The sequence below is a fragment of the Dunckerocampus dactyliophorus genome, chromosome 3 (genome assembly GCF_027744805.1).
Source record: "Dunckerocampus dactyliophorus isolate RoL2022-P2 chromosome 3, RoL_Ddac_1.1, whole genome shotgun sequence".
Taxonomy (NCBI): Eukaryota; Metazoa; Chordata; class Actinopteri; order Syngnathiformes; family Syngnathidae; genus Dunckerocampus; species Dunckerocampus dactyliophorus.
The window spans coordinates 17125791-17151142 of record NC_072821.1 but is presented as its reverse complement, the minus strand read 5'-3'; the positions used below and the strand labels follow the sequence as shown (position 1 = coordinate 17151142).

The 25352-nt window shown below is 40.2% G+C and overlaps 2 protein-coding genes across 6 annotated transcripts in view; one reads left to right on the top strand and one right to left on the bottom strand.

Annotated features, from left to right (window-relative positions):
• scml2 (Scm polycomb group protein like 2) overlaps positions 1 to 14297 on the bottom strand; it is a 36657-nt gene extending 22360 nt beyond the window's left edge. For 2 of the 3 annotated variants that reach the window (XM_054771135.1, XM_054771137.1), the window contains exons 1-7: positions 14010 to 14294; positions 11857 to 11930; positions 8555 to 8623; positions 6919 to 6989; positions 6603 to 6837; positions 4639 to 4727; positions 4238 to 4481 (exon numbers count right to left, since the gene is read on the bottom strand). In XM_054771135.1, the coding sequence (XP_054627110.1) occupies positions 4238 to 4481; positions 4639 to 4727; positions 6603 to 6837; positions 6919 to 6989; positions 8555 to 8623; positions 11857 to 11878 (730 nt within the window). In that variant the 5' untranslated portion in view covers positions 11879 to 11930; positions 14010 to 14294. Of the gene's footprint in view, positions 1 to 4237; positions 4482 to 4638; positions 4728 to 6602; positions 6838 to 6918; positions 6990 to 8554; positions 8624 to 11856; positions 11931 to 14009 lie in introns of all 3 variants that reach the window. The other variant, XM_054771138.1, reaches the window with a different exon arrangement.
• cdkl5 (cyclin-dependent kinase-like 5) overlaps positions 13546 to 25352 on the top strand; it is a 52429-nt gene continuing 40622 nt past the window's right edge. Inside the window, exons 1-3 of one of the 3 annotated variants that reach the window (XM_054771130.1) lie at positions 13546 to 13566; positions 20608 to 20728; positions 23730 to 24061. In XM_054771130.1, coding sequence (XP_054627105.1) covers positions 24025 to 24061 — 37 coding nt within the window. In that variant the 5' untranslated portion in view covers positions 13546 to 13566; positions 20608 to 20728; positions 23730 to 24024. The other 2 variants (XM_054771133.1, XM_054771132.1) reach the window with 2 other exon arrangements.

Genomic DNA, 25352 nt, shown 5'->3' with positions numbered 1-25352 from the left:
CTGTGGGTCAGACAGTTGCTTTGACTTTAGCGCCCTCTGCTTAGTTGCTGAAAATGCTAGTGTATGCAACTTACTTATCTGACGGCTGTCTGTATTTTCACACAGTGACATGATCTCTATATACACTGAAGCTAACCCAAGCTTCCAATGTAAAATACAATACAACGTTGGAGTTTATTCAAATTCATACTGAAGCAATGCAATAAAATAATAATAGAGAAAAAGAGAAGCAGTGAAAGATATCAAAACATCTCTGAAAATTGCAAATTTCTTTATTTTGATTTTTTATTATTATAATTATTATTATTAATCTGTGCTTTGCCATAATATTAAAGATCTAGATGCCGAAGTTCAGATTTCTCCTTTATTCTTTTTGAAATTGCTTAGTACCTTTACACATGTTGATTTGAGATGAAAGAGTTGGCAAGCATTTATGAACAAAAAAAAATTTTCCCCCCGCCGTGAGCCTGAAAATGGGGGTGCGGTTAATACACGGGTGCGGTTTATACACGGTGCTTTACGGTATTTGCTGTCGAATGCAGATTCTCAATTGCTCCTATTATATGTGGTAGAGTAATCACTCTTTTTTCCAAGCATCTTTCCAAGGAATCTGATATCATATTGAGATTATCTTGGATATCTTTGAGTGCGAGAGTTGTTTTTATATCCAAGTCATCTACAAATCCTGGAGTTGTTTTTTTATCAGGAAATTCAGAGCCAGTATAATTTTGCTTTGTGTTTGGCATTATTGCTAGGCAACCTCTTTGAACTTCAGCAGTTCACTAGTTAGCTTGACTTGCTAGCAGGCATCGACACTTGTAACTGGTTTATTTCAAGGAATCTGTACCTCTCGACTATCCAAGTTAAAGTTGGGGGATTCAGCAAGCAGCACTGATCTTTTGTTCATGAAGTGTAGTCAGGAAAGCACCAAAATAGTCACAATTTCCAATATCTTCCACAGAGCTCCTGCGCTACACGTCCTTCCCAGTCAAGGGAAGAAAAAAAAAAATATTAATTAGAGGTTTTAAATGGTTTACTTGTTGGATGACTTGACTACCAAGTCTGTTCATAATTGTTCAAAGATGTATTTGGCATTAAAAGCTATTTATACATGGATCACTTACATGGATGATGTCCAGCGTACACACACTTGTTTACCATTTATATATTAGACCAGGGGTGTCCAAACTTTTTCCACATAACTGAAAAATCAAAGCATGAGGGGCCTTTGGTATTTTTACATTTGTTTTTATTTTGCAAAAAGGCTAAAATAAACATTATATTTATATTTACAGACAAAACTTTGTGTTATTATTAGGTATTAGTATCAGTTTACCTTTTTCTCTTTATATTGTGCCATTTTGCTGACATTTGATGACATTTCATTCTCATTTTAGGAATTTAAAGCTTTGAAGCTAAGAAGACGTGATCTCCTTTTCCTAACTTATTAACATGTAATTGATTGCTAGAAATTGCAAGTTGCAAGTTCAGCTAGGAATCCATTATTGTGGTTTAAGTTTAAATTTCAGGCTTCCAATCTTCTGGGAACACATTCTACAAGAGTGTGTCTTTTTTGTCCATTATCCAGAAGGCCTTATATGAGGTCAAGGGTCAATGTTGGACCTGAGAGAGGGCCTGCTGGCCTCTTGTTATACTTCATCCTAAAGGTGTTTGTTGGGGTTGAGGTCAGGGTCCTGTATAAATTCTTTCACACCAAACCAATCCATCCAATCATGTCTTAACGGACCTGGGGTTGACATGTTTGGCAGAGAGGGGTCCCTCTACACAGATCCGAAGGCCTACACTGTTCTTTCAATACACCATCGCTTCCCCACTTTGAACTCTGGCAACCTCGTGCTTTTATAACATGTGTTGAATAAGTGTTTACCATTCCTCCTGTCAAGATATCTCCTTGTGGATGAGTTGTGTCTGGACAGCCAGATTACCACACAAGGACATGCTAATATCAGGAGTACTCCCAAACATCTGGTTGTCCGAGAGTTAACTGTTCTTTACGTTGTTATTGAGTTACAACTTAAGGAGGTTGCCTGACTGTTTTTCTTACAAAAATTGTGCCCGGAGCAGCTATGATGTATCTAACTAGCGCACCACTCGCCAAGGCCAAATGATCCTATATTGAATCAATGTTAATAACATATGTGTGGGAGGTAACTATGACAGGTCATGATTTGAGTATATATCTATAAATAGTCAATTCTGAAAAATGTTGACTTTTATGAAAGGTGAAAAAGGTGCTCCTTAAAGTATTTTTAAAGTGACTCAGTCTAACAACTCCTCTGTTATGTCTGGTATGTGACATAAATTACTTCTCAATTAAGGATTATAATCTGTTGACTCACTCCAATTTCCTCCAACATTCCAAAGACATGCATGTTAGGTTAATTGGCAACTCTAAAATTGTCCATAAGTATGATTGTGAGTGTGAATGATTGTTTGTCTATATGTGCCCTGCGATTGGCTGGCGACCAGTCTAGGGTGTACCCCGTCTCTCTCCCTAAGTCAGCTGGGATAGGTTCCAGCATACACCCGCAATCCTAATTAGGATAAGTGGCATAGAAATGGATGGATGGATGGATGGATGTGTTGACTCCGATATATTGAAATGCTGCCTTGGGAATGCTGCCTCAGAAAATGTGCTTGCACTGCTCTCTAGTGCTGAAAAGCGGTAATGTCACTCATAATTATAATTCCTACCAACAGAGGCACCAAACAGCAAGTGATTTAATAATATCATATTATCCATTTTTTATTACACTGATCTTGTTCAGGGTCAAACAGAACGTTGGAGCCATTCTAGCTGACCTGGGTGATTGTGAAGAGCCCATGACAACTGCACAAAAGACAGCTATGTGAACTCCTACACCAGGGGTGCTCATTACGTCGATTGCGAGCTACCGGTCGCATAAACGTCACTTTGTAGATCTCTTATGACATCAGCCAGCTGACATTAAGCTCCCCTACTGATTCGCTCTTGCTCCCCTGCAGAGTTGCACACAGAGTTGCAAATTTCATCTTCCGATTTTGTATAAAATTACTGAGCAGTTAAGATACCATTTCTATCACAAAACTTATCCGTTCAATTGTAGTGGCTAGTTATACAGAAAAAAAGTGAATTGTTTGAGGGCTTTGCTTCGTGTCATGAACTCCACTTTAGAAATTTGTTTTTTTCTACCCTTCCCTTTCTTAAACTATTATTTCATGATGAATTAGAAAATGTGCCCGTTGCCGAAAGCTTTTTAGTATGTTGCCTTGACTTCGGCTGCATTGCCTTTTGCATAACCATTTTCATTTCTTGTATATCGAGAAAATTTGATAGCAAATGCCAACTGGGCGTAATACATGAAATATGTGTCTAAGGAACACTACGTAACTATTTTGACTGACATATTACTTACTTATGTACACAACTATTGAGGAATTATGTGTAATTGTCTTTATTGCCATCTAGAATTGAATTGTGAATCATTTGTGAATGATATAAACTACTTTGATTACCTGTAAATTTTGAAACTGTGAATGTGATGAAATATTAATCATGAGTATTTAGTATAGTAGTTTAAAAATTTACAGGTTAGATTTTATATGTATTTTATATGTTTTATTGTAAGAGATAGATCATGTTGAATTATAATTTGCACCCCAATATAAATGTACAATGTACATAAATAATCATATATATTATAAAGCAAATTATAAAGCAAATATTTATATATTTATAAATATATATATATATAAACAAATATTTTCTATATTTATAGTAGGCGGTAGATCTTTGGGACTTGGTCATTTTAAAAGTACATTGCAGGCTGAAAAAGTGTGAGCACCCCTGCCCAACACTACATAGCCCGTGGTCACTTTGACTTATGATGAGTGAGATTAGAGATACTGGAGTTGTGTAATCAAGTGTTCTGAGAGAAACACTCTTTACTGTAATTGTAATTTAGCCGGAAAACATTTGGATGATGTCAAGAATAGTACTGTATCTCTGTCGTTGCCACAGTGACACTGGATACCTACTTTCATGACAGTTGTGGATGTGCATTTGCTTAGCTTCTTTAAAATCCCACAATGCATACTTGCCACTGTCAATCTGCATTAATTACAGCGGTTAAAACTTTATACAACTGAGCACTCTGACTTTGAGCAAAATCAAGCAATAATTGCTAACTGTTGCTTTAACAGCAAAATATGGAATAAAAAAAAAAGCTGCACTTACAGAAGTTTCCGGGTGGTTGTAAACTGTGTTTCGTCAAGGCACACCAGCCGACAGGGAAGATGTCTCTGGAGTCGAAGGGGCACCAGTAGTCAAAGGCACCTCGCCAGCCGTCAAACATGACAAAGATCTCTTGGCCTTTGACCTCGCCCACTGTGGCGGGACAAATCAGGTAAGGGTTCTTCTTGTCCACAGCTTCCAGCTTCATACCAGGTTGAAAGTAGTTTTTAATGGGGCTTGGTGGCTCCTACACACAAACACATATACATTCAATAATCTCTGTGTATAAACAGGTTAAACAATATAGCTATATTTACAAAGATTCTATCAATTTAATTATAAAAAAAAATAGCAGTATAGTATAGCAGTAAGGTAATATTGAGACTTTCAGTAGCAGACAATACCTTCTTAAACGCAGAGGCTGGTGCCATTTCTGCTCCACTCAGCGTCCGTAGGAGGAACATAGGCCACGATGAAGCGTTCATTCTGAAACCTGAACAGAAGTTCGAAACAAATATTTGACTACATTTTAGACCAAGATGTCTTTTGCCTTGGAGGTGTGGCTTTCCAGCAAAGGTGCAAGCTATTTGCACTTTTTTTAATTTACAGTATGTCTAATAATAAATAATAACAAAACAAAAAACATTTGTGTCAAGTGAGACACAATGTATTTGTACATGTTTAATGATAAAATGCGTTGGTTTGCAGTAAAATAAAAAGAGGGTGGAAGTTTACTAGCCTAACCCATAACCATAACACTGAGCATATACAAATACATAAAAATAAGGTGATGTCAGCTAAGTAGTTAAATATTATCAGTAGTAAAAATAATAGTTTGTCACCAAAGACAGTCCATTCCCTTCTAAAGACAGAATCACATACGCTATATGGAGAAAATTATTGTGAGACAAGTCTTTTATATCTACAGAAAGTGAGGAAAGAAGGAATATTCAGAGTTGCTCTCCCATTTGCAGCTAGAACAGCATTCACTTTTCTTTGATTTCATTCATTCATTAATGGGCTCAGGCTCTCAGGTTCCACCACATTAAGCTCATCCATACATACGTTGAACGGACCTTGCTATGTGCACCCAGACACAGATGCCTTCCCAAAAATGGCTCCTCCAAAACTAGATTAAAAAAAAATGACTGGCGAGAGGCGTGTCCCAATGTTTGTCCATATAGTACAGTATCGCAGATGATTGGACTTGGCAGGAAAACATTGGCGATGGTAATATTAACAATGTATTTGCTCCATGAACGCACCCAATTAAGTACGACTGTAAAAAAGGTAGCGCTAAATGGAGTCATTACTTTTATACTCTGTTGGAATGTAAATGCGAGAGGCAGTATCATACACTAAGCGCCATTAAGGTAGAGCAGCACTAGCTAAATCTCAATTAATACCATTTATTGTTACCTTGCCCAATCAAACTCTTGAATGTACTTTACGAGCATCCATCACGGATCCTCTCCAATCCTCTAATTCCTACATTCTCAAAGTCCCCCCAACTGTCATTGGGGGGACGTGAATAATAATGAAAAACAATTAGCGCCTAACACTCACAATTACAAATGCACCTGAACGCCTCATACCACACAGAGCGCAGGAGACACGGCATGAAGTTCTTCATTGCGCTGTGTGAGTTATATGAATAATTATGTAAGTTTGATGATTATGTTGTGTATTAAGAGTGTTTAATCTTGAAGGTTTAACTTATTGGTGTTGGTATTATTGGTGTTCCAATCCCCGCACTGTAAAAACCTGTCAATGTACAGTATGGGCGTGTCAGGATGAGAGAGTGGAGATTCCCCTGAAAATGAGGTTTTATCGCTGCTTGTTTGTATTTTTGTGCTTTTTTTTGTGATACTGCTTTATCATGTTTGTTCAACTTTCCCTTTCAATTTGGTATCAAATTAATGTGCAGATTTCAATTATAGCGATTGCAAGTGGACAAAAGTGAAACTGAAGTTCAAACCATTCAATGGGAAGGATCCCAACATCTGGCTGAAATATAAGATATGTAGGACAAATACTTAGATACTTTATTCATCTCCAAGAGAAATTCACATCTTATCTATTTATTAGTGGTCATGTAAAACTTGTATCAAAATTTGACCATGCACAATAAAAATTTCAGAACCAGAATTACTTAAATTAACCAATTAATCATGTTTAATATTTCAATTTAATGCAATGTAAATATGGTTAAAGTGTGGAGCAGTGGAAGGTACATGGCTTCAAGTGAAAAGTCTGAAGGGGTATGCGACTGTAAAAAGTTTGGGAACCACTGCTCTATTTTACAATACAAACAGACAGTGTGAAAACGATGTACAGTACCTATGCGATTGCCTTAACATTGTCTCACCTAGCGGGGGCTGCAGCATGTCTCCGTTCCTTTCACAGGTCCCTATCGGTTGGATGTCGGATGAGTCCACCAGTCTCCAGAAGTCGTTAGTGTTGTCACTGCCATCCAGACGCAGGCGTAAGCGAGTACCCATCATGCCCATCACCGTCGCGATGCACACAGAGTTGGAATTACGAGGATCACGAGCCTCGAGTTTCATGCCCGCCTTGAAGTCATTGCAGGGTGGGATTCTGGACTGCAGGGGGGCATAAAAGGGAACGTCCATCATGAACATATATTGTCAGGCTGACAATTAATGCACTGAATGATCAGCTACCTGTTTGAAACAAGTGGGTGAGGCGGCAATAGACGATGTTTCTCTCAGATAGTCTTCCCAACTGAAAGGCTCTAGCAACAGAAACAAAGATGGCGGCGTTTACAATGTTGTTACAAACATAGACTCACTTGCATGAACAAATATCTTTTTTTTTTGTAGATATGAACAAATATCTACTGTATCAACGCCAGTATTACATTGTGGTTTGTTCTGTTTATTTATCCAGCAGTTATGCCAAGTTCTCTTTGCGTAGATGTTTTCTAGTTTGGCCCTGGAAAAGCTCCAGACTAGGAATGTCTCGATCCACATTTTTTGGCTTCCAATCCGATACGATTTTTTTTTATAGTCTCGCCAATCTGAGCCAATCCGGTACCAATCCTTTTTTTTTTTTTTTTTTTAACATGATTTAAACATGATTTTCTGGAACTGAATTTGGTTATGAAAATAGCTCTTCGAAGCGTTAAAAATAGTGCAATCATCATATTGCTGAATTTACTTTTTTATTACACAGTATGACCAACAATTTTGTTTGGCTTTTTTAACAAACCTCTGTAAATCAGGTCCCTAATCCAATAAAAATCCACCCAATAAAAGATAAAATTGGAAAATCCATCCATTTTCTATGCCGCTTCTCCTCATTAGGGTCGCGGGGGCATGCTGGAGCCGATCCCAGCTGACTTCGGGCGACAGGCGGGGTACACCCTGGACTGGTCGCCAGCCAATCGCAGGGCACATATAGACAAACAACCATTCACACTCACATTCATACCTATGGACAATTTAGAGTCACCAATTAACCTAACATGCATTTTTTTTTGGAATGTGGGAGGAAATCAGAGTACCCGGAGAAAACCCACACACGCACAGGGGAGAAGATGCAAACTCCACACAAGGGAGAATCGAACCCAGGTCTTCCCGATCTCCAGACTGTGACTGTGTGGCTTACATGCTAACCACTAGACCACCGTGGGGCCCAAAATTGGAAAAAATGGGCGTGCAAAATACTTTGGGTAGGACTAATCATTTGACATGGTTATAGATCAATTTGTGGTGTGATTTTAGAATATATTACATTTTTTTTTAACTCTCGTCAACGCAATAGTAATTTATTGATGGACCCTCGTATAAACAACCTGTGGTTAGAGCAGCACTTCCCGTGGAAGTGCCCTGCACCATGACACAGCAGTTCAGGCACAGTCAGGGGGATTTACCGCTGTAGCTATGGAGCCGAATATCCAACATCCAGCATGAAACTAACTTCACCACGGTACACCGCGGACGTGTCTGCATGGTGGTGTTGCGTTTTCCTCTTCTTGCGGGTGGCAGAATTAGAGTGGCAACCAACTTTGAGGCGCATTACCAAACCTACCATGTTGGTGTGTGGCCCAGAGTTACGAACGTTATACGGCAACTGGATCGGCCCAATCTCGTGGGGCAAGCCGATATTATCCCATTTTCAAAATACAGCAGATCGGCAGCCAATCCCGATCCTGAAGATCGTATTGGGACATCCCTACTCCAGACAGTTAGCTTGGACTCCAATAATTAGCCCCACAGGGTTACTTACAGTACATACAGTACAACATTTTGGTTTTCAAAAGCTGACGATCCCCGGTGGGTAATGAGTAGCACTCACCGTTAGATTTGTCAAGTGCAGAGCCTGCACCGATACTGCTCGGCCTCTCCTTCTTCTCCTCTTTCTGATCTGAAATTAAAAGATGTTTGAAAGCCTCAGTATCATTTAAAAATGTACACTTACGATACACCTCATGAGGTATACCTGCACAATTTCATCAGATCCAATACAAGAGATGTATTAAAACCTCTGCCTTTACAAATACAGTACAACCTCGGTTAGCGTCCGCCCCCGTTAGTGTAAAAAATTTACACCACAATTGTGCCTCTGTTTGCATGCATTCTCCGGTTAGCATACAATATGGCGAGGGTCTTGTTGTGTTATTAATACACTATGTGAGTCCAACTGTGTTTTTCATGTATTTTTTTTAATCACAAAACGTCCTTTCTTGTTTCCATCCTATTAGCTAGTTAAACAAAATGGCAACTGGAACCAGAAATTACATCGCTCATCTAACATGTCATCGTTGACTCTCAAAAATGTTAACAAAGCATATTTTTATAGTTTTACAATTATAGTTTTACATGCATAAAATAATTCTAAATGCATATAAACAACAAATGAAAGAGATAAATAAACATTTAAGGTTACTTTTACCTTCAATGTAGACATGACTGTTCCCAAAGACACGATGTGACAGCAAGATCAACCACCACCACGTATCACGTATCACGTATCACGTCTTCAATGAAGGTAAAAGTAACCTTAAATGTTCATTTAATATCCCTTTCATTCATCATTTCTATGTACTTATCTGCATTTCAAATTGTTTTCTGCATGTAAAACTATTCCATTCCATTTTAGGGTCGAGTCGAGTCTAAAGTATCGATGGGAACCGGGACTAACATGCCAATTCTCCCGTGTACCCTCCAATACCCTTGCAAGGGTGTAGAGCTGGTCCAGTGTTCCGCGACCAGGACGAAAACCATATTGCATCTCCTGTAGCCAAGGTTCAACAAACGGTCGTACCCTTCTCTCCAGTACTCTAGAATAGACTTTCCCAGGAAGGCTAAGGAGTGCGATCCCCCTATAGTTGGAACACACGGTCCGGTCACAACTACCCCGGTTGGCCAATCCAGAGGCACTCTTCCCGACTTCCACTCAATGTTGAAGAGATGTGTCAGCCAAGACAGTCCCACGACATCCGCAGCATTGAGGAATTCTGAGCAAAACTCGTCCACCCCAGAGCTTTGTCACCGAAGAGTGACAACTACCTCAGAGAGACTACCTCAGATACCTCAGCAACGGTGATGGACCTGTCCGCGTTTGTGTCCTCAGACTCTGCTTCCTCTATGGAAGGTATGTCAGTTGGATTCAGAAGGGCCTCAAAGTATTCCTTCCACCGCCCAACTATATACTCAGTCGAGGTCCCCCATCTGAGGCATTGAATGGTTTGCCAGAACCTCTTCGAGGTCGACCAAAAATCGTGCTTCATGGCCTCACGGAACTCCTCCCACACCTTAGTTTTTGCTTCGACAACCGCCAAAGCCGCATGTTGCTTGGCCTGCCAGTAGCTGCCAGCAGCTTCATGAATCCCACAAGCCATTCATGCTTAACAGGACTCCTTCTTCAGCTGTACGGCAGCCCTACCCTCTGGTGTCCACTCTCAGGTTCGGTGTTTGCTGCCATGACTGGCACTGACCACCTTGCGGCCACAGCTCCCAATGAGCTGCCTCAGCAATGGAGGCATGGATTACGGCCCATTTGGACACAATGTCCTCCCTGGGGATGCAGGCAAAGCTCTGCCAGAGTTGAGAGTTGAAGACCCAATGAATGGGAGACTATGCCAGATGTTCCCAACACATCCTCACTATACATTTGGGTCTGCCAGGTCTGTCCGGCATCCTCCCCCGCCATCTAATCCAATTTATCACCTGTTGATGATCAGTTGAAGGCTCAGCCCCTGTCTTCACCCGCACGTCCAGAACATGCGGACGCAGGTCTGATGATACGACTACAAAGTCAATCATACACCTGCGGCCGAGGGTGTCCTGGTGCCAGGCGAACTTGTGGACATCCTCATGTTCGAACATGGTGTTTGTTATGGACAAACTGCGGTTCGCACAGAAGTCCAATTATTACATTACATTACACCGCACGAGTTCAGATCGGAGAGTCCGCTCCTCCTAATCACACCACTCCAGGTCCCAATGTAATTGCCCACACGGGCGTTGAAGTCTCCCAGTAGAACTACAGAGTCACCAGAAGGGGTGCTGTCCATCTCACCACCCCTCCCCTGTGGCAACTCCAGAGTAGAACAAGGTCCAGCCCCTCTCAAAGAGTTTAGTTCCAGAACCCAAACTGTGGGTCGAGGTGAGTCCGACTATGTCTCCTCGGAATGTCTCAACTTCTCGCACAAGCTCGGGTCCTTCTCCACCAGAGAAGTGACATTCCATGTCCAAAGAACTAGAGCTAGAAGACCAGGTCGCCCAGGCACCTGCCCTCGACCGCCACCCAATACGCTCTTCACTGGACCCTTGTGCTTGCCCCCGCAGGTGTTGGGCAATAATTGTAAAACTATAAAAACGTATTCTGTGTTCACATTTTTGGCTTTGTGGAACAGATTAATTGAATTTACATTATATCTTATGGGAAAAATTAATTAGGTTAACGTCCGTTTTGGTTAGAGTTGGACCTTCTGGAACAAATGAATGACGCTAACTAAGGTTCCACTGTACAATAAAGCTCAGTTATGATTGACACTGTTGGAGAGGTATTCATTTTAACAATTTCTTTATTATTTTGGTTGTTGTTTTTTTGCAGTAGTGTGCATGTAATATTTGTTTCATGAGATTAGAAATGAGCCTAATAATCAATTAACTGATAATTAAGCATTCAGTGATTGTGTGATTTTGGATTATGTCTTGAAACAACTTAGTAAAAATAAATTGTACAATTTGACTGCAACCAGCAAGGCAGTGTTCTTCAGTCTCAGTCAGTTTGTTGTCTCAAGAAGAGCAAGAATTGGGAATGGGAATGGAAAGACAGAGCACAGTTTGTCCAAGAATAGAACACAGTTTAGAACACATAAGATTATCCCCATCCCATTAAAGATAAAGAAATCAATGAAGGAAATTTAGTAGAAAAGACAAATTGCGGTAAAAAAAAACTGCCAATAACTGCCTTATTAGATCATTCATCATGAGATGTCTATCTAATGACATGTCTGGAGAGTATTTTATTGTGGTAATTAAGCACCAAAACACAAGACACTTTTGATTCTCCTTTTAAAATGACTGAGCACATCTGGGCATGTGTTAGGAATGCGAGACTGGTGACACGGGAAGACGGTGAAGGCCAACCTTTGTGTAGCGTTCGGCCCATGATGACCAAGATGTTATCCTGCTCCAGCAGAGGAAGTCAGACAGGCTCTTACCTACAAAGACGAACACCAACCATAGATCCCAGTTAGAAACACAACATAATACATACCTCACTAATGTTTTTTGCATGTTGTATTTATATGAATATTTGTAGGTCAAAGTTACAAAATTTCTGGGTTTCGGCGACTCACACCAAAGAATTACTTCTCTGTTTGATAAAAAGTGAATCACTTGAATGGTTTCATTTTATCTTCATGTCTTTATTGAAGACCAAACCACAATCAAATATTAGCTAGGTTTAACAATGATCAACATTTGCTTTTACTGTACGAATGAATAGTGTTATTACCGCAGATTTTAAGAGTGAAACTCTGATACATTAATCCAGACACGGTTTGAGCATAGTCCTACTTCCGGCAGTCACTAGCAAAAATGTAATTGTATAGACATTATTGGAAAAAGTACAAAGCATAATCCAAGGCATGAGAATAGTTAAATATCAGGAACATTAAAAAAAAATTCAGCACAGATTTGCAACCACTGCAATGTTCTGTGGCCGCTCATCCCCGTGGAAGACTGTCTGTCTTTGCAGAGCAAGCCATTGAGTCGGAAGGAGCCATAAAGATTCCAACGTGCCATAAAAAGCCATTAAGACGTGTTGATGTGGGACGTCTGCAGGCCCACATGAAAAGGATTCCAGCTCTGCCACTCGCTCAGCGACAGACGATTTCAGTGTTTGCGCGCCTCTGTCTACTCCACTCGGGAGGGTCATGCAAAAGTGCTCAGCAGACCAGGAAACACTTAATTTTTACAACCTCTATTCCCACAAAAGTAGCCGCTGATATGAGATTAACGCCATTTTTTACGCGGGGTAGATAAGAGGAAAACTATTTTTTTTAAAGGTGGTTTCATGGGAGGTGGTAAATTTTGATTGACAGGAGAAATTGTCTCAGACATAGGTATCATGAGGAAAAGCTTGGTCTAAGTGAATCACTGTGTGGACACGTTGATAATGACGGAAACCGTATGCACTCATACACAAAATCTGAGCATTAATATAACATAACATAAGATAACATACAGTAGCATAACATAACATAATATAAAATACATAGATTGTGCCGTTATAAATGATATTTTGGCTGGTGAATGTAGAGGTAACACTAATGTTATTTATTCTATTTCTTATTCCACTTGTGAATAAGATATCCACAAACTCTGATTAACCCTACTGTCACAATGTCTTATTATTCTCTTTTCCTATGAGTAAATGGTAGTATGTGAACGTGTACAAACAAACTATCAGGAAATGCTGAGGCTCTGAGAAGGAGCATGATTAAAGAATCTCTGTTTTTTCGGACATGTTGAATTGTGCAAGTGTAAACATGCAATATTCTTTATAGTAAGTGTATTAAGCATGTTCAAACTAACTAAAGTAATACCACTGTCACATCTCTACAGTAATAGGTATATTATATCATATCATAAATTGCTCTATCACTACTTTGCTCTGTTGCAGTCAACCTGAGTCCTCTTCTATTTTAAAGGTAGCGCTTTCGTCTCGATCAATGTGTCAGCCAGTTTGGAAAAGTTCAAGAGGACAAATACTGCTAAGAGGATGGTGTCCAAGGAAGCTACAGCACACAGGATGGTCACTCCACTTGGATGTCACATCGTGGACGTCACTAGGTACAGTATAGAAGACCAAGAAAGAATGAAATGAAATGAAATGAAATTGTTCAGTGGGAAAGTGTATGACGCATTGTCATTCTTTACATTTTAGTGGGCGGGACTCAGCTCATTATTCTCAAGGCTAACGGCTGCTAATGTTACATTAAACAATACGTTGGTTGCATTCACATAGACAGGGCACTTTATTGCTTATTAGATGGAACAAGAATGTGTAAGAATGCGGGAAACAAGACAGCAAAGCGGTAGTACACTGTAATAATACGCTGCCTGCAGACATACAAACATGCATACAGCAGAGGAAAAACACGCTCACTGCCTGTACACACACTTTTAAGGAAAGAAAACGCAACTATTTTGAATTTAATCAAGAGAAGCACACACGTAGAGCGTCTTTGTTGGGCAGCACATGATAAGAAGAAAGAGAAAGAAAACATACAGACCGTTGGAGCCGCGTATTTTGATGGTGGAGCCCTCACTTTCTGTCAGATGCAGGCCGCCATGTTCGCTGCAGCTCCGCGCATGTCCGTCGCTATCACAAGTTCTTTCCCCGGAGCTGCAGCACACACACAGGTACCAGAGAGAAAAAGAAAACAATTCACTACAGTCACTCAAAACACGGATATTATTGCGTTTTGGCCTTTTATAATAACTTATGTGTCACGTTGAAACGAAAAATGAAGGCTTTGATTGCAACTTCCGGGTTTGTTTGCGGGAGCTCACACGAGGACGAAGAAAGGATGTTACCTGCAGGGTGCACACTTAAGTGGATAGATTACATCATGCAATAGACACAACAACACGACTACCAAAATAAATAGCGCATTTATTTAGTATGATATTTAGTCATAAGAATCCACATTGTGGACAGACTCCCCATACTGACCATTAAGTACACAAGTACCTACCCTACGTTAATGAGATCCAATCCAAAAATACTGCCTTTACTAATATTTTAACAGTGTCATTTAACTATACTGTATGTCTATTATTATAAGTGATGTGGTGTAAAACTGCTCTCAGTATGTTAAATTACATAGGGGCAAACTCAACCATTAGTGTTAAATGCCATGAGTGCAGTCAAGCACTAATGGCTAGCAGGAGTGTCTAAACTTTTTCAGTGCTGGGCGGCATACTGAAAAATCAAAGGTCGCGGATGCTCTTTGACGTTTAGAATTTTGGGAAAAAATGTTAAAACGTTACTCTAATTACTCTAATAAAAAAAACGCTCTAATTTTCGACATTTGCTGGGTGGGGGTTCTAAAAAAAAAAGCAAGCTGCAGTGCGCAAATGGCCCCCAAGATGCACTTTGGACATCCCTGATGTATGTGTTATTTTCATTACTGAATAGATTTCTACAAACGCTGTCGATTACACATTCTTTATGCTTTCTGTCCCTAAAATAAAATGGGAATGTCAACGGAATGTTATAACACAGGAAGTGAACAAACTACCAGTAACTGCTGAGACTCACAGAAAAGGTAGGATTAAATAAGTGCTTCTTCCTCCTCCTTTTTATATATGGTGAATTATGCAAGAGTAAACATGTGGTGTTCTTTAATGTAACTTTCTTAAGCATTTGCAAAATAAAGTAAAGCATTACCGTTATTGTTACCATAATTATAGTCACCATCAGGCACATTAAATTCAGTATTATTATAGCCATCATTTAAAGGGGCCCTATCCTGCTGATTTCAGGGGGTTTTACAATGATATTGGACCCCAGTGGGGAACTGTTGTATGTTTCTTTTAATAAAATATTCTATAAATGTCAAGGTTGGGAAAATCTGCCTTATTCTCCTCTTGGCCGTGCCTACACTGTTCCTATGTCGCCAACCCCCCGCCACCGCTCAGAGCTGCAGAGAGAAACACCCAGAACCAAACGATTACATGCTTATAGCTATCAGCAAAGCCTAAAGAAGAATGTTATATTGGATATGATTGGATGTGAAGAATCTGGCGTCAAAATGTGCTTTGTTCATGAAAAAAACTGTGACTAAAGTGGCAACACTGCAAGCTAAATAACTACATAGTCAAAGAGAAAAGAATACAGAGGAGTTGTGGCTGCTCGCGCTCTCTTGCCTTCAGCTGAAGAGCTGTACAGTAAATGGATCAAGATGCTGTCAGAAAGGCTGGTGTAGTGATGTCGCTGTAGCATAATTTGTAATGGTAATGGTTTAATTTTATTTGAACATGCATACAAGTTACATTGGAATACATCACATAATTCAATTCACAGTTCCACATGTCCAAAAGGAGTAGGAAGAAGCAAAGCTTATTTAATCCTACCCCCCCATCTATTTCATATATGTTTATTCACTTCCTGTATTTCGTATGTGATCTTTTTAATACATAGAAAAGTGATAAGGTAATGTAACAATGTGGTAACAGAACTGTCAAGGTTTTTCCACAATCATAATAAATAATAATCATATATAATAATAGATAGATCATAATAAATACAAATAAACATCCATCCATCCATTTTCTATGCCGCTTCTCCTCATTAGGGTCGCGGGGGCATGCAGGAGCCCATCCCAGCTGACTTCGGGCGACAGGCGGGGTACACCCTGGACTGGTCGTCAGCCAATCGCAGGGCACATATAGACAAACAACCATTCACACTCACATTCATACCTATGGACAATTTAGAGTCGCTAATTAACCTAACATGCATGTTTTTGGAATGTGGGAGGAAACCTACGCACGGTGAGAACATGCAAACTCCACACAGAAATGCCCAAGGGAGAATCGAACCCAGGTCTTCCCGATTTCTAGACTGTTACTGTGTGGCCACTAGACCACCGTCCGGCCCCAAATAAACATAACATAACAAATTCAAGACTCTTCTTCCTTGTATTTTGCAAACATCAACTGCTTGTATTGTTTCTTGAAATCGCTTATCCTGGTGCATTGTTTGAGTTCCTTGTGTAGTCTGTACCATAATTTGATTCCACATGCTGAAATGCTGTGGGTTCTTTGCGCTGTTCTCGCGTCTGTTTTAAGTTTAGTTTCCCTTAGACCACATTTGTCCTCTCTTGTAGAAAAGTATTGTATGGCATTTTTGGGTAGCAGGTTATTGTTTGCTTTATGCATTATTGTAGCTGTTTGAAAATTTACTAAATCAGGCAATTTTAATATTTGTGATTTTAGAAATAAAGGAGGGCCGCACGGTGGTCTAGTGGTTAGCATGTTGGCCAGACAGTCACAGTCTGGAGATCGGGAAGACCTGGGTTTGATTCTCCCTTGGGCATTTTCTGTGTGTTTGCATGTTCTCCCCGTGCGTGCGTGGATTTTCTCCGAGTACTCTGGTTTCCTCCCATATCCAAAAACATGCATGTTAGGTTAATTGGAGACTCTATATGGTCCATGGGTATGAATGTGAGTGTGAATGATTGTTTGTCTATATGTGCCCTGTGATTGGCTGGCGACCAGTCCAGGGTGTACACCGCCTGCCGCCCGAAGTCAGCTGGGATAGGCTCCCCGCGACCCTAATGAGGCATAGAAAATGGATGGATGGATGAAATAAAGGATTTGTATGTTCTCTATACGCGCTATTTTGGATTATCCTAATTGATCTTTTTTGCGAGTGAGTCAAGATTGTGTTTATAGTTATTACCCCATATCTCCACACAATACGTTAGATAGGGTAATACCAGAGAGCAGTAAAGCGCACGGAGTGATTTTTGGTTAAGGACAAATTTTGCTTTATTCAATATTGAGAACTTGGGTTCTGCAGCAGGACAAAGATCCAAAACACACCAGCAAGTCCACCGCTGAATGGCTGAAGAAAAACAAAATGAAGACTTTGGAGTGGCCGAGTCAAAGTCCTGACCTGAACGCTATGGAGATGCTGTCAGAGGCATACTATTTGAACAGTATGTTTATTATTGTAGATCTGAATGACTGCATTGTTCTGATGTCTTTTGAGCCTCACATATAGCAAAGTAACCAAAATATATACAAACAGCTCTACATCCAGTGTTGCCAACTTGTCGTTTTTCTCTCTAAATCTGGCGGCTTTCCAAACCCTCTTGGTGACTTATTTTCTCAAAAGCGACGAGCGACAAATCTAGCACCTTTTCCTGGCGTCGTTGGAGACTTTTCTTGGTATTTGGAGACTTAAAAGTGAAAGCACATGCTGTATTGTTCTGCAGTTCTATTGTCACCCCGACTTCTAGGACAGCCAATAGCCACTTTTCTGACGGAGGAGTTGGTAACAATCACTGCTACACAAGAATTGGAACAACAATAAAAAAAAATACTCTAAAATGAATGTGTAGGCCTACCTACCTTTAAAGGTATAAAATTTGATAGTTATCACAAAAGTATAAGTAAACTATATTCAACATTAGCTCCATTACATGCTAAATCATCATGTTTCATAATTTGCATATAATCATGTGGAATTTTGTAGCTGCCTGTAGAGTATTTGTCAGGAAAAAAAAAAAAAAACAACTTTGATTGCCAATTGTAACATAAAACAAAGGTGATTTCTTTGGGCAAGAACAAGGTTCATGTGTAAAATGTTCATTTTTAGCATTTGAGAGGATATTCATACACTGTAAAAACTAAAGCAGAGCATCTATTTTCACCACTTGATTAAATACATTGTTTCAAGACGAAAAAAAATTGTATTGTAGTTACATTAACTTAATATTATGTGTAATTTTAAAGAGATTTTCTGTATTCATTAGTTAAAACAAATGTAAAGTTGATCATTTAATGCCAAGTTGATATTGTTACGTGATGGGGATGTATACGCGCAAGCTTCATAGCATGCCTTGTGTTTGTTGAAATGTAACTATGTTTTAAATGTTACTCATTGTGTAAATGTTTTATTTCAATGTCATAGAAGTGGTTGGGGTTGTACTACTTAGCAAGTGTGGTTAATTTACTACTATCATGTTGCTATTGGTTGATCGCACCATGAGTGTACTAATAACACTCTGGTCCTATCAGCTGCAATATTTGGTATTCCAAATATATGATTGGCAATTATGAAAGTACTTCCTGTGCAAGATAATAACTTCTTTGCCATATGATAGGCTATATGGGGTTTAAACTGTCTGTAAAATTAAATGTGTCAAATAAGAAGCGGGTTGTTTAACTTTACACAATGACCGATAAAAGTTTTAACTTAAAACCTTTGTGGAAATATTCTATTAGGTGCAAGCAAATTAGAATTTCCTTTGACTGAAGAGAAATAGATCATTCTTCCAACTCAACGTAGTTTGTTGGTTTTACATAGTAGATGTCATTACTTTAAAAGATTGAGTGCAAACTGATTTGTTAAGCCAGTGTATTATTTTTTTAAGCATATATAATGTGTATCTTATAATGCACATGTTTTACAACTTTTTGTGCAGTGTTGCATGGATTAGAAAATTCTTGTATTTAGGTTTCGCTCCGTATTTGTTTTTACATTGACGCTTCCCTCCTGATCCAGCTACCGCCACATTAGTCCACCAGATGGCCTGATGCACTAGTATACAGAACCTGTACAAGAGTACATGAGAATCACAGCGCACTGGTGTAAAGATAGGCAGAATATTGGTATGATGCAATACAGTTCTCTACCACCACACACCAATCTACCTTAATAAATATCTCTGACAGTGTCAATCAAAACTGAGGTATTGTGATCTTGTAAATGCAGCATTTTCCATGGTGGGGGGGGGCAAACTCCACACAGATACACCCAGGCCCAAGCAGGGATTCAAACCCAGGTCTTCTCGATCTCTTGACTGTGTGGCCAGCATGCTTACCACTCGGTCACCGCGCGGTCCCGTGCAGCATTTTTGTACAGAAAATCTATTTTTGAATCTCAGTAGGTTGTGCAGGTGTGCCTAATGTTGCGGCCCATGAGTGTACAATACAGATGGACAATGTCTTGATGGCACAGAACAATACGACAGCCGAGTCTTGGTGTAATGTGTCCGCCAACTTTGAAATTAGAATGGCTGACTGTAGCCTGTTAATAGTCCAAAAATATTGAAAAACAAGTTATATGTCGTATTCTGGTCACTAGGCATCGGTAATGTTATGAGATATGACGTTAGATTACCTTTCACACTGCACTGAGACTGGCTACTGAGCTAGCAGAGCCGAGCCGACATGGCTGACATTGAGTGGAAAAAGGGCTTCTCCTCTCATTCAGTGTGGAAGTGGAACATTTTTGGCTTCTTTGTCCGTCTTCCCCACTCCGGTAGAAACACTTTCTTAAGTTTAAAATAAGTAAATTGGAGAGTCTAACTAGATAGCTCTGTAGCTTGCTATGCTAGCGGTAGCCGTCTGTTATGTCCCTGCAGTGAACCCGTAGCCTGTTCAATGTGATGTAAACAAAAAATAATAGGCGTGTAAAAGTGACTATTTGGGTGTTATTTCATGTCTGCAGGGCTCTAATAATGTTAAAATCCATATTTCCCTTTCCCTTTTTTTCTTTGATAAATGAATCTACAAATCAACTGTATTATACTTGTTTTGAACTGTGCTGCATCATGGGATGGGTTGTCTCTGAAATTATAAAACGTAGCTAGAGCTAATGACAAAAACTATCTGATAAAATCTAGGACGAGAACTGTATGAAAAATCCTGCCTTTACAAAGATAACTAAGATAAATTGCATGTTTTAAATAATGACGCCTCCTGGAACCATACAGTATAGCAGTATGAAGTAATGACTACTGTATAGTGGTCTGAAATTGTTGTGACAGGAGGAGGTGAAGGTTTCGGCCAAACAGTGGACACATGGTCTTTGAAAACCGGGGGCGTTCTGCACAGGTCTCATCAGAAGGGATTTTAGTGCCTTCGTGCAGGGGGTGGGGGTGTAGGTGGAGGAGAGTGAGGACATGCTGCAGCATGATTTGTACACAGCCAACAATAGGAGGGAAATAGAAGCTTGGTGCATTGATGGACACATTCTAAAACGTTATGTTGTGGGTTCTATGTCAAAGTTGCATGTTATTCAGAAACACCACTGGAAGGTTTCTATTGGCTCTCGGCAGCGTCGCTCATTGGATTGACATTTTTTATTTGCAGCTCTAACCAGCTGATGGAGCCCAGGCAATGAACACGGAGCCTCTGAAGAAGTGTTGCCGCTACATGCAAGCCCCTTCGTCGGCGTTTTATTCGCTCTCGCCTCCATCCAGGGATTGAGAGCGTGAGTAGGAATTTTCATCATGTCACGACGCATAGGCCTGATTGGGATATGCTCCATTCCGTCTCTTCTCTCTCACACACACGTACGGCTATACATTTCTCACCTCATCCTCTTCAGTGTGCATGATGCCTGCTTGAGCGTCCCCACATCACATCTGCGACTGCAAGGTAAAGAGGTTTAATCAAGAACCGTCTCCGGTGGCCTGTTACGCGTCTAAATGATGACGGGCTTTAGGTTGCCTTGTGAGCGTTCATTTGTGCATCTTGTTGTGCCACACTGTCATGAACGTGCCCCGTGAACTAGGCATAATAAGGTATGCACCGGTTGCTGTGTAGGCTGACGAAAAGCGTGCACAGTGCTGGAATGGTGGCGCGCTCCGCAACGCAGCGAGCGAGGAGGGAGACGCAGTTAGGCGGTGCAGCAGTGTGCATATCCCATCCTCTCGCCGCCACTCTCCCCCTCTTCATTTCTTTCTCTCACACACCTCTAGAGGTGTATGACACGCACACTCACATCAAACTCATTCTTCATTTCTGTGCATGCAAAAATGCACCTGCAAATTGATTGTTCTTTATAATCAGGACTGTCACCGCCTTTTTTGAGTTTAGAAATAGAGCAGCTCAGTTTTACCCGTTTTATGAGTTTTCTTTTAGGATAGGTTTGCTTAATGAGCTCAATAATCACTCCCCAGTGGCAGCACCATAGCCTTGTGGATGACAGTTCGTGGATGGGCTCACTCACTTTTCCTGGAGGGATGAATGTAGCCGAGTGAAGAGTACACCGCATAGGAAGACGCCCACACAGGCACATGAGCCACATCATCATTAAAAGTGTGTTTTTAGAACTGAATAAGTGTCTGTGGAGCTTCTTGGTTTACAACCAGTGGCTATGCAAATGAGGTCACAAATGTGTTGGTATTTGCTGTATTTGAGACTGCTTGGAGTAAAACGTAAACAGAAAAATGTCACACATGACTGTTTATTCTGTTTATGACCGTGAATGTGACTCTGCAATGCTGACAACAAACCTTATCTTTTTTGGCAGCCTTAATCATTTTATATAATATCATTTTACAGAATAACTTCATGTAGAGATGATATAGTGAGACGTTAACAGTAAATACAGGTGCACATGTAGTTTTATTTTGTCTCTGCAGGCGAGGCCATTTGTGTGACGTCATAGTGCTGTACCCTTATGACTTGTAGTGGTGTTCCAATCCACATTTCCGAGACCGAGATCAGAAATGTCTCAGTTTTCTGGAATGCAAGACTAGATTTGGTGACCGCAGAAGCTGTAGAACACGAATAGATAAGAATGGTTGAGAATCAAGATCAAGCCATTGTAAACATTGAACTTTGCTGCACCGGAGGAGGAGTATCTGATCCACTTCTTGCTCTCTATGTGCCAAAGTGTCCTTGAGCAAGTCACAGAGGGACAGCCTGGTGCAGCTGTTGTCGCCATGTGAATGAGTGAATGCTTATGAGCACCCTTGAGGAAGAAAAGAGCTGCAGAATACTACGGCCATGCTCGTGGTGCTTGACACTCGTAATTCTAATGCTGAAACATTGTTTAACATAATGTATGCGATTAATTGTCCGAGCACAAAACAAAACAGACAGCTGTAGGTAGTACGGTACCTTTGATTTGGGCTTACCAGCTAAAATGCTTTGTCTCTCATAGTGTGTATAATTTTGCAAATCTGTTTTATGTTCTATACAGTATGTACAGTAGTGTATAGTATATGTTGACATGACATTGAGTCAACACAAGTCATTAGAATCCTTTCGAGAGCACGAAAGTGTCAATTTAAGTTCATTTTGCTTTCAGCGTTGGTGCATTTGAGCCGCTACAAACCTTTAAAGTTATGAGGGTTGTTTTGTGAATTAGACAAGTCATCATACTTTGCAAACTGCCTCTTAGCTACCTAACTTGCGTTCGCCTGGTTGTGCCACTAATGGGATGGGCTGGACAGGTTGGGATCAGTGTGTGGAAGTCATGCTGAAGTCACCCATGATTTATAGATGTCCTCAAGGAAATGCTGCTTTCTGTACATTTGCACGTTCTAGTTAGCAACCATCTGTGCCAGAAATAAACCAGCTTGACACGTTTTATGTAAGAAATTACACATCATAGAACTTTGCACTGTTCCTTCCGATGTTGGACATCTTTTTTGATCAGTCGTGAAGATGTCAGTATAGGCGTATACATGACCTGATTTTCAGGTTAGAAAAGGAGTAACCCAGGGGTAATATTCCAGTTTTTCAAAAGGGTTAATGGCGTTTACATGGCCGTGCGCTACCGGGTTATTGCTAATATTCCGGTTATGATAGGGTTATTTGACTGCATGTAAACGTAGCCAATGTTCTTTTATCAATTAATTGTTATTGTTAATGGTAATTATTTCTAAAAGGCCTCCTGAAGAAGATTGTCCCCAGTCAATCATAGACCAAATATACAAACCATCACACTCAAATTCACAACTATGTACAATTTAGAGTCTACAATCATGTTTTTTGGATGCGGGAGAAATCTAGAGTATCCAGAGAAAACCTACGCACGCATGAGGAGAACATACAATCTCCACGCAGAGACAAACAGTATTGCAAAAACTCCAACTGCATCTAAGTAAAATACCCAGCCTGCTGATTCCTGTTGATAAATGTGTAATGTCAACCTTTCCAATAGTGGGACCCAGTGGCAGTGAAAAAATGGAAAGGTCCCGACACATTAATGTAGCCAACATGGGAGACCTCACTCCATTCACTTTGTGCGAATCTGTGCAATAAGCATTATTCATTTTTAGTTTGAAACATGTCAATTTCCTAACTAATCAGGCCTTACCTTTTGTATACTGGTTATCTGCTGCCAGACAGTTCATAGCTACACATTATCCATTCTAACTTTATTGACATGAGCATGGATATTATCTATCATTATGGTAATAGAGTCCATCCTTTCCCCTTTAACATCATTTGACTGTTTGGTTGTTCTTGTCTTCAAGGAACCGCTAGGCGCAGCCTTTGAGAAGATTGTGAAAGGAACCACCTCGAGAAACCTGACGCACAGAAGTCAGAGCCATAAATAAAAGAAAATGACATTTACAAGCGTTGGAGCTGTAGCATGAGGGAGAGGAGGACGTGAAGACGAAGAGGACTTACGATGATGGGGTGTGGTCAGAGGCTCGCCGCATTTCTCCTGGACTCGACGGTCGCCTCCGTCACGCAGCCGGAGTGTCACCGTTAAAACGTGAGCGGCTCATTTGACTTGCTGGAGGAGCTCCGCCAAACGGTGATGTGATGAATAAGTTTGAGGTCCTTGGCATTGTGGGTGAAGGTGAGTTGCTGGATTTGAATGCATGTTTTAGTATGTGAGGTAGCATGTACCTCATGACCGGGGACCTTATGTTAACTGTGTTAACTGGAGCAGCATGAAGCGTCATTTCTGTTGTTTTACGCTTGAAACGAGCAAACGCACCACTAAAAAAATCCCCAATCATATTGTCAGCGCAATTTGAAATCAATTTCAGAATTGCATGGAACACTTCTTGATGCACTTTCAAGAAAAAGCTTGGGAGAAAAATGTTCAGTCTTTAATTTAAAGTGAATTCTGGGACTGGGAATTACCAGAGCTATTGTTTTGATTGCTTTTCTTCTCGGAGAATGTGATCGTGCTTCATCCCACTATTTGATTAATTACTAGTATTAATATAAAAAAAACCTTGTCCTTATGTACTTGTTGTCTTGACATTTCCAGAGGATTTAGTCTGCCTCTCAGAACTAGGTGACAGTTAATGAATGACTATTAGTGACATAGAGCAGCAGATTGTGAGTCCTGGAAATGACCATTACATTAAATTGATTCAATGTTTTTCCCGGCCATGCTCCTACAGTATTTGTAATGAAGCTATTTTCATTATTAGTGCTTTCACTTTGAAAATGAGGTAAATGAGGGGTGTTTATGTTTGGAGTGGTTTTAGGTCAGTATCTGAGCCCTGTGAATGGATGGCATCCATTGTAATCCACCTCTCACGGCTGACATCGGCAGTGTGTCTTTTGACATGAACAAGTGCAAATGTTGATGTGTTGTGGCTGACCAATGCTGTTACCAAAACAGAAGCATCCATTTGTAGTTTAACCAACAGTTCTTACAGGCACTCACTGTAATTGCTCGTCTGTAAGGGGTGGTTATAGAATTGAAAATATTGGAAGTGGAAGGTTGTGGAATTTGACACCGAGCTTGAGTTTCTTCACTCCTTCAACACATTTGGAAATATATAGGGACTTGTCAACAGTGTTGGGCAAATTACTTAAAAAAGTAGTTAAAAATGTAAAAAAATACTTAATAATTTACTAGTAACGTTCCCAAAAAAGTAATTGAATTACTAGCGGAATTAGTCCTTCATAAATGTAATTAGATACCAGGAAAAGTAATTATTGCGGTACTTTTTTGAAATACCTATCAAATATCTATTGAGAGTTTACTATGAAATTGTACTCTACTTTGTGTTTTGTGTTGATGTTCACAGTTCCGATGCCTGTGAATCAGTGACGTGCGGTCAGTGGAGCCAGGTGAGGCAGAGCCTGTCATGATGTAATGATGTAAAATAGAAAAATGAATAATAACA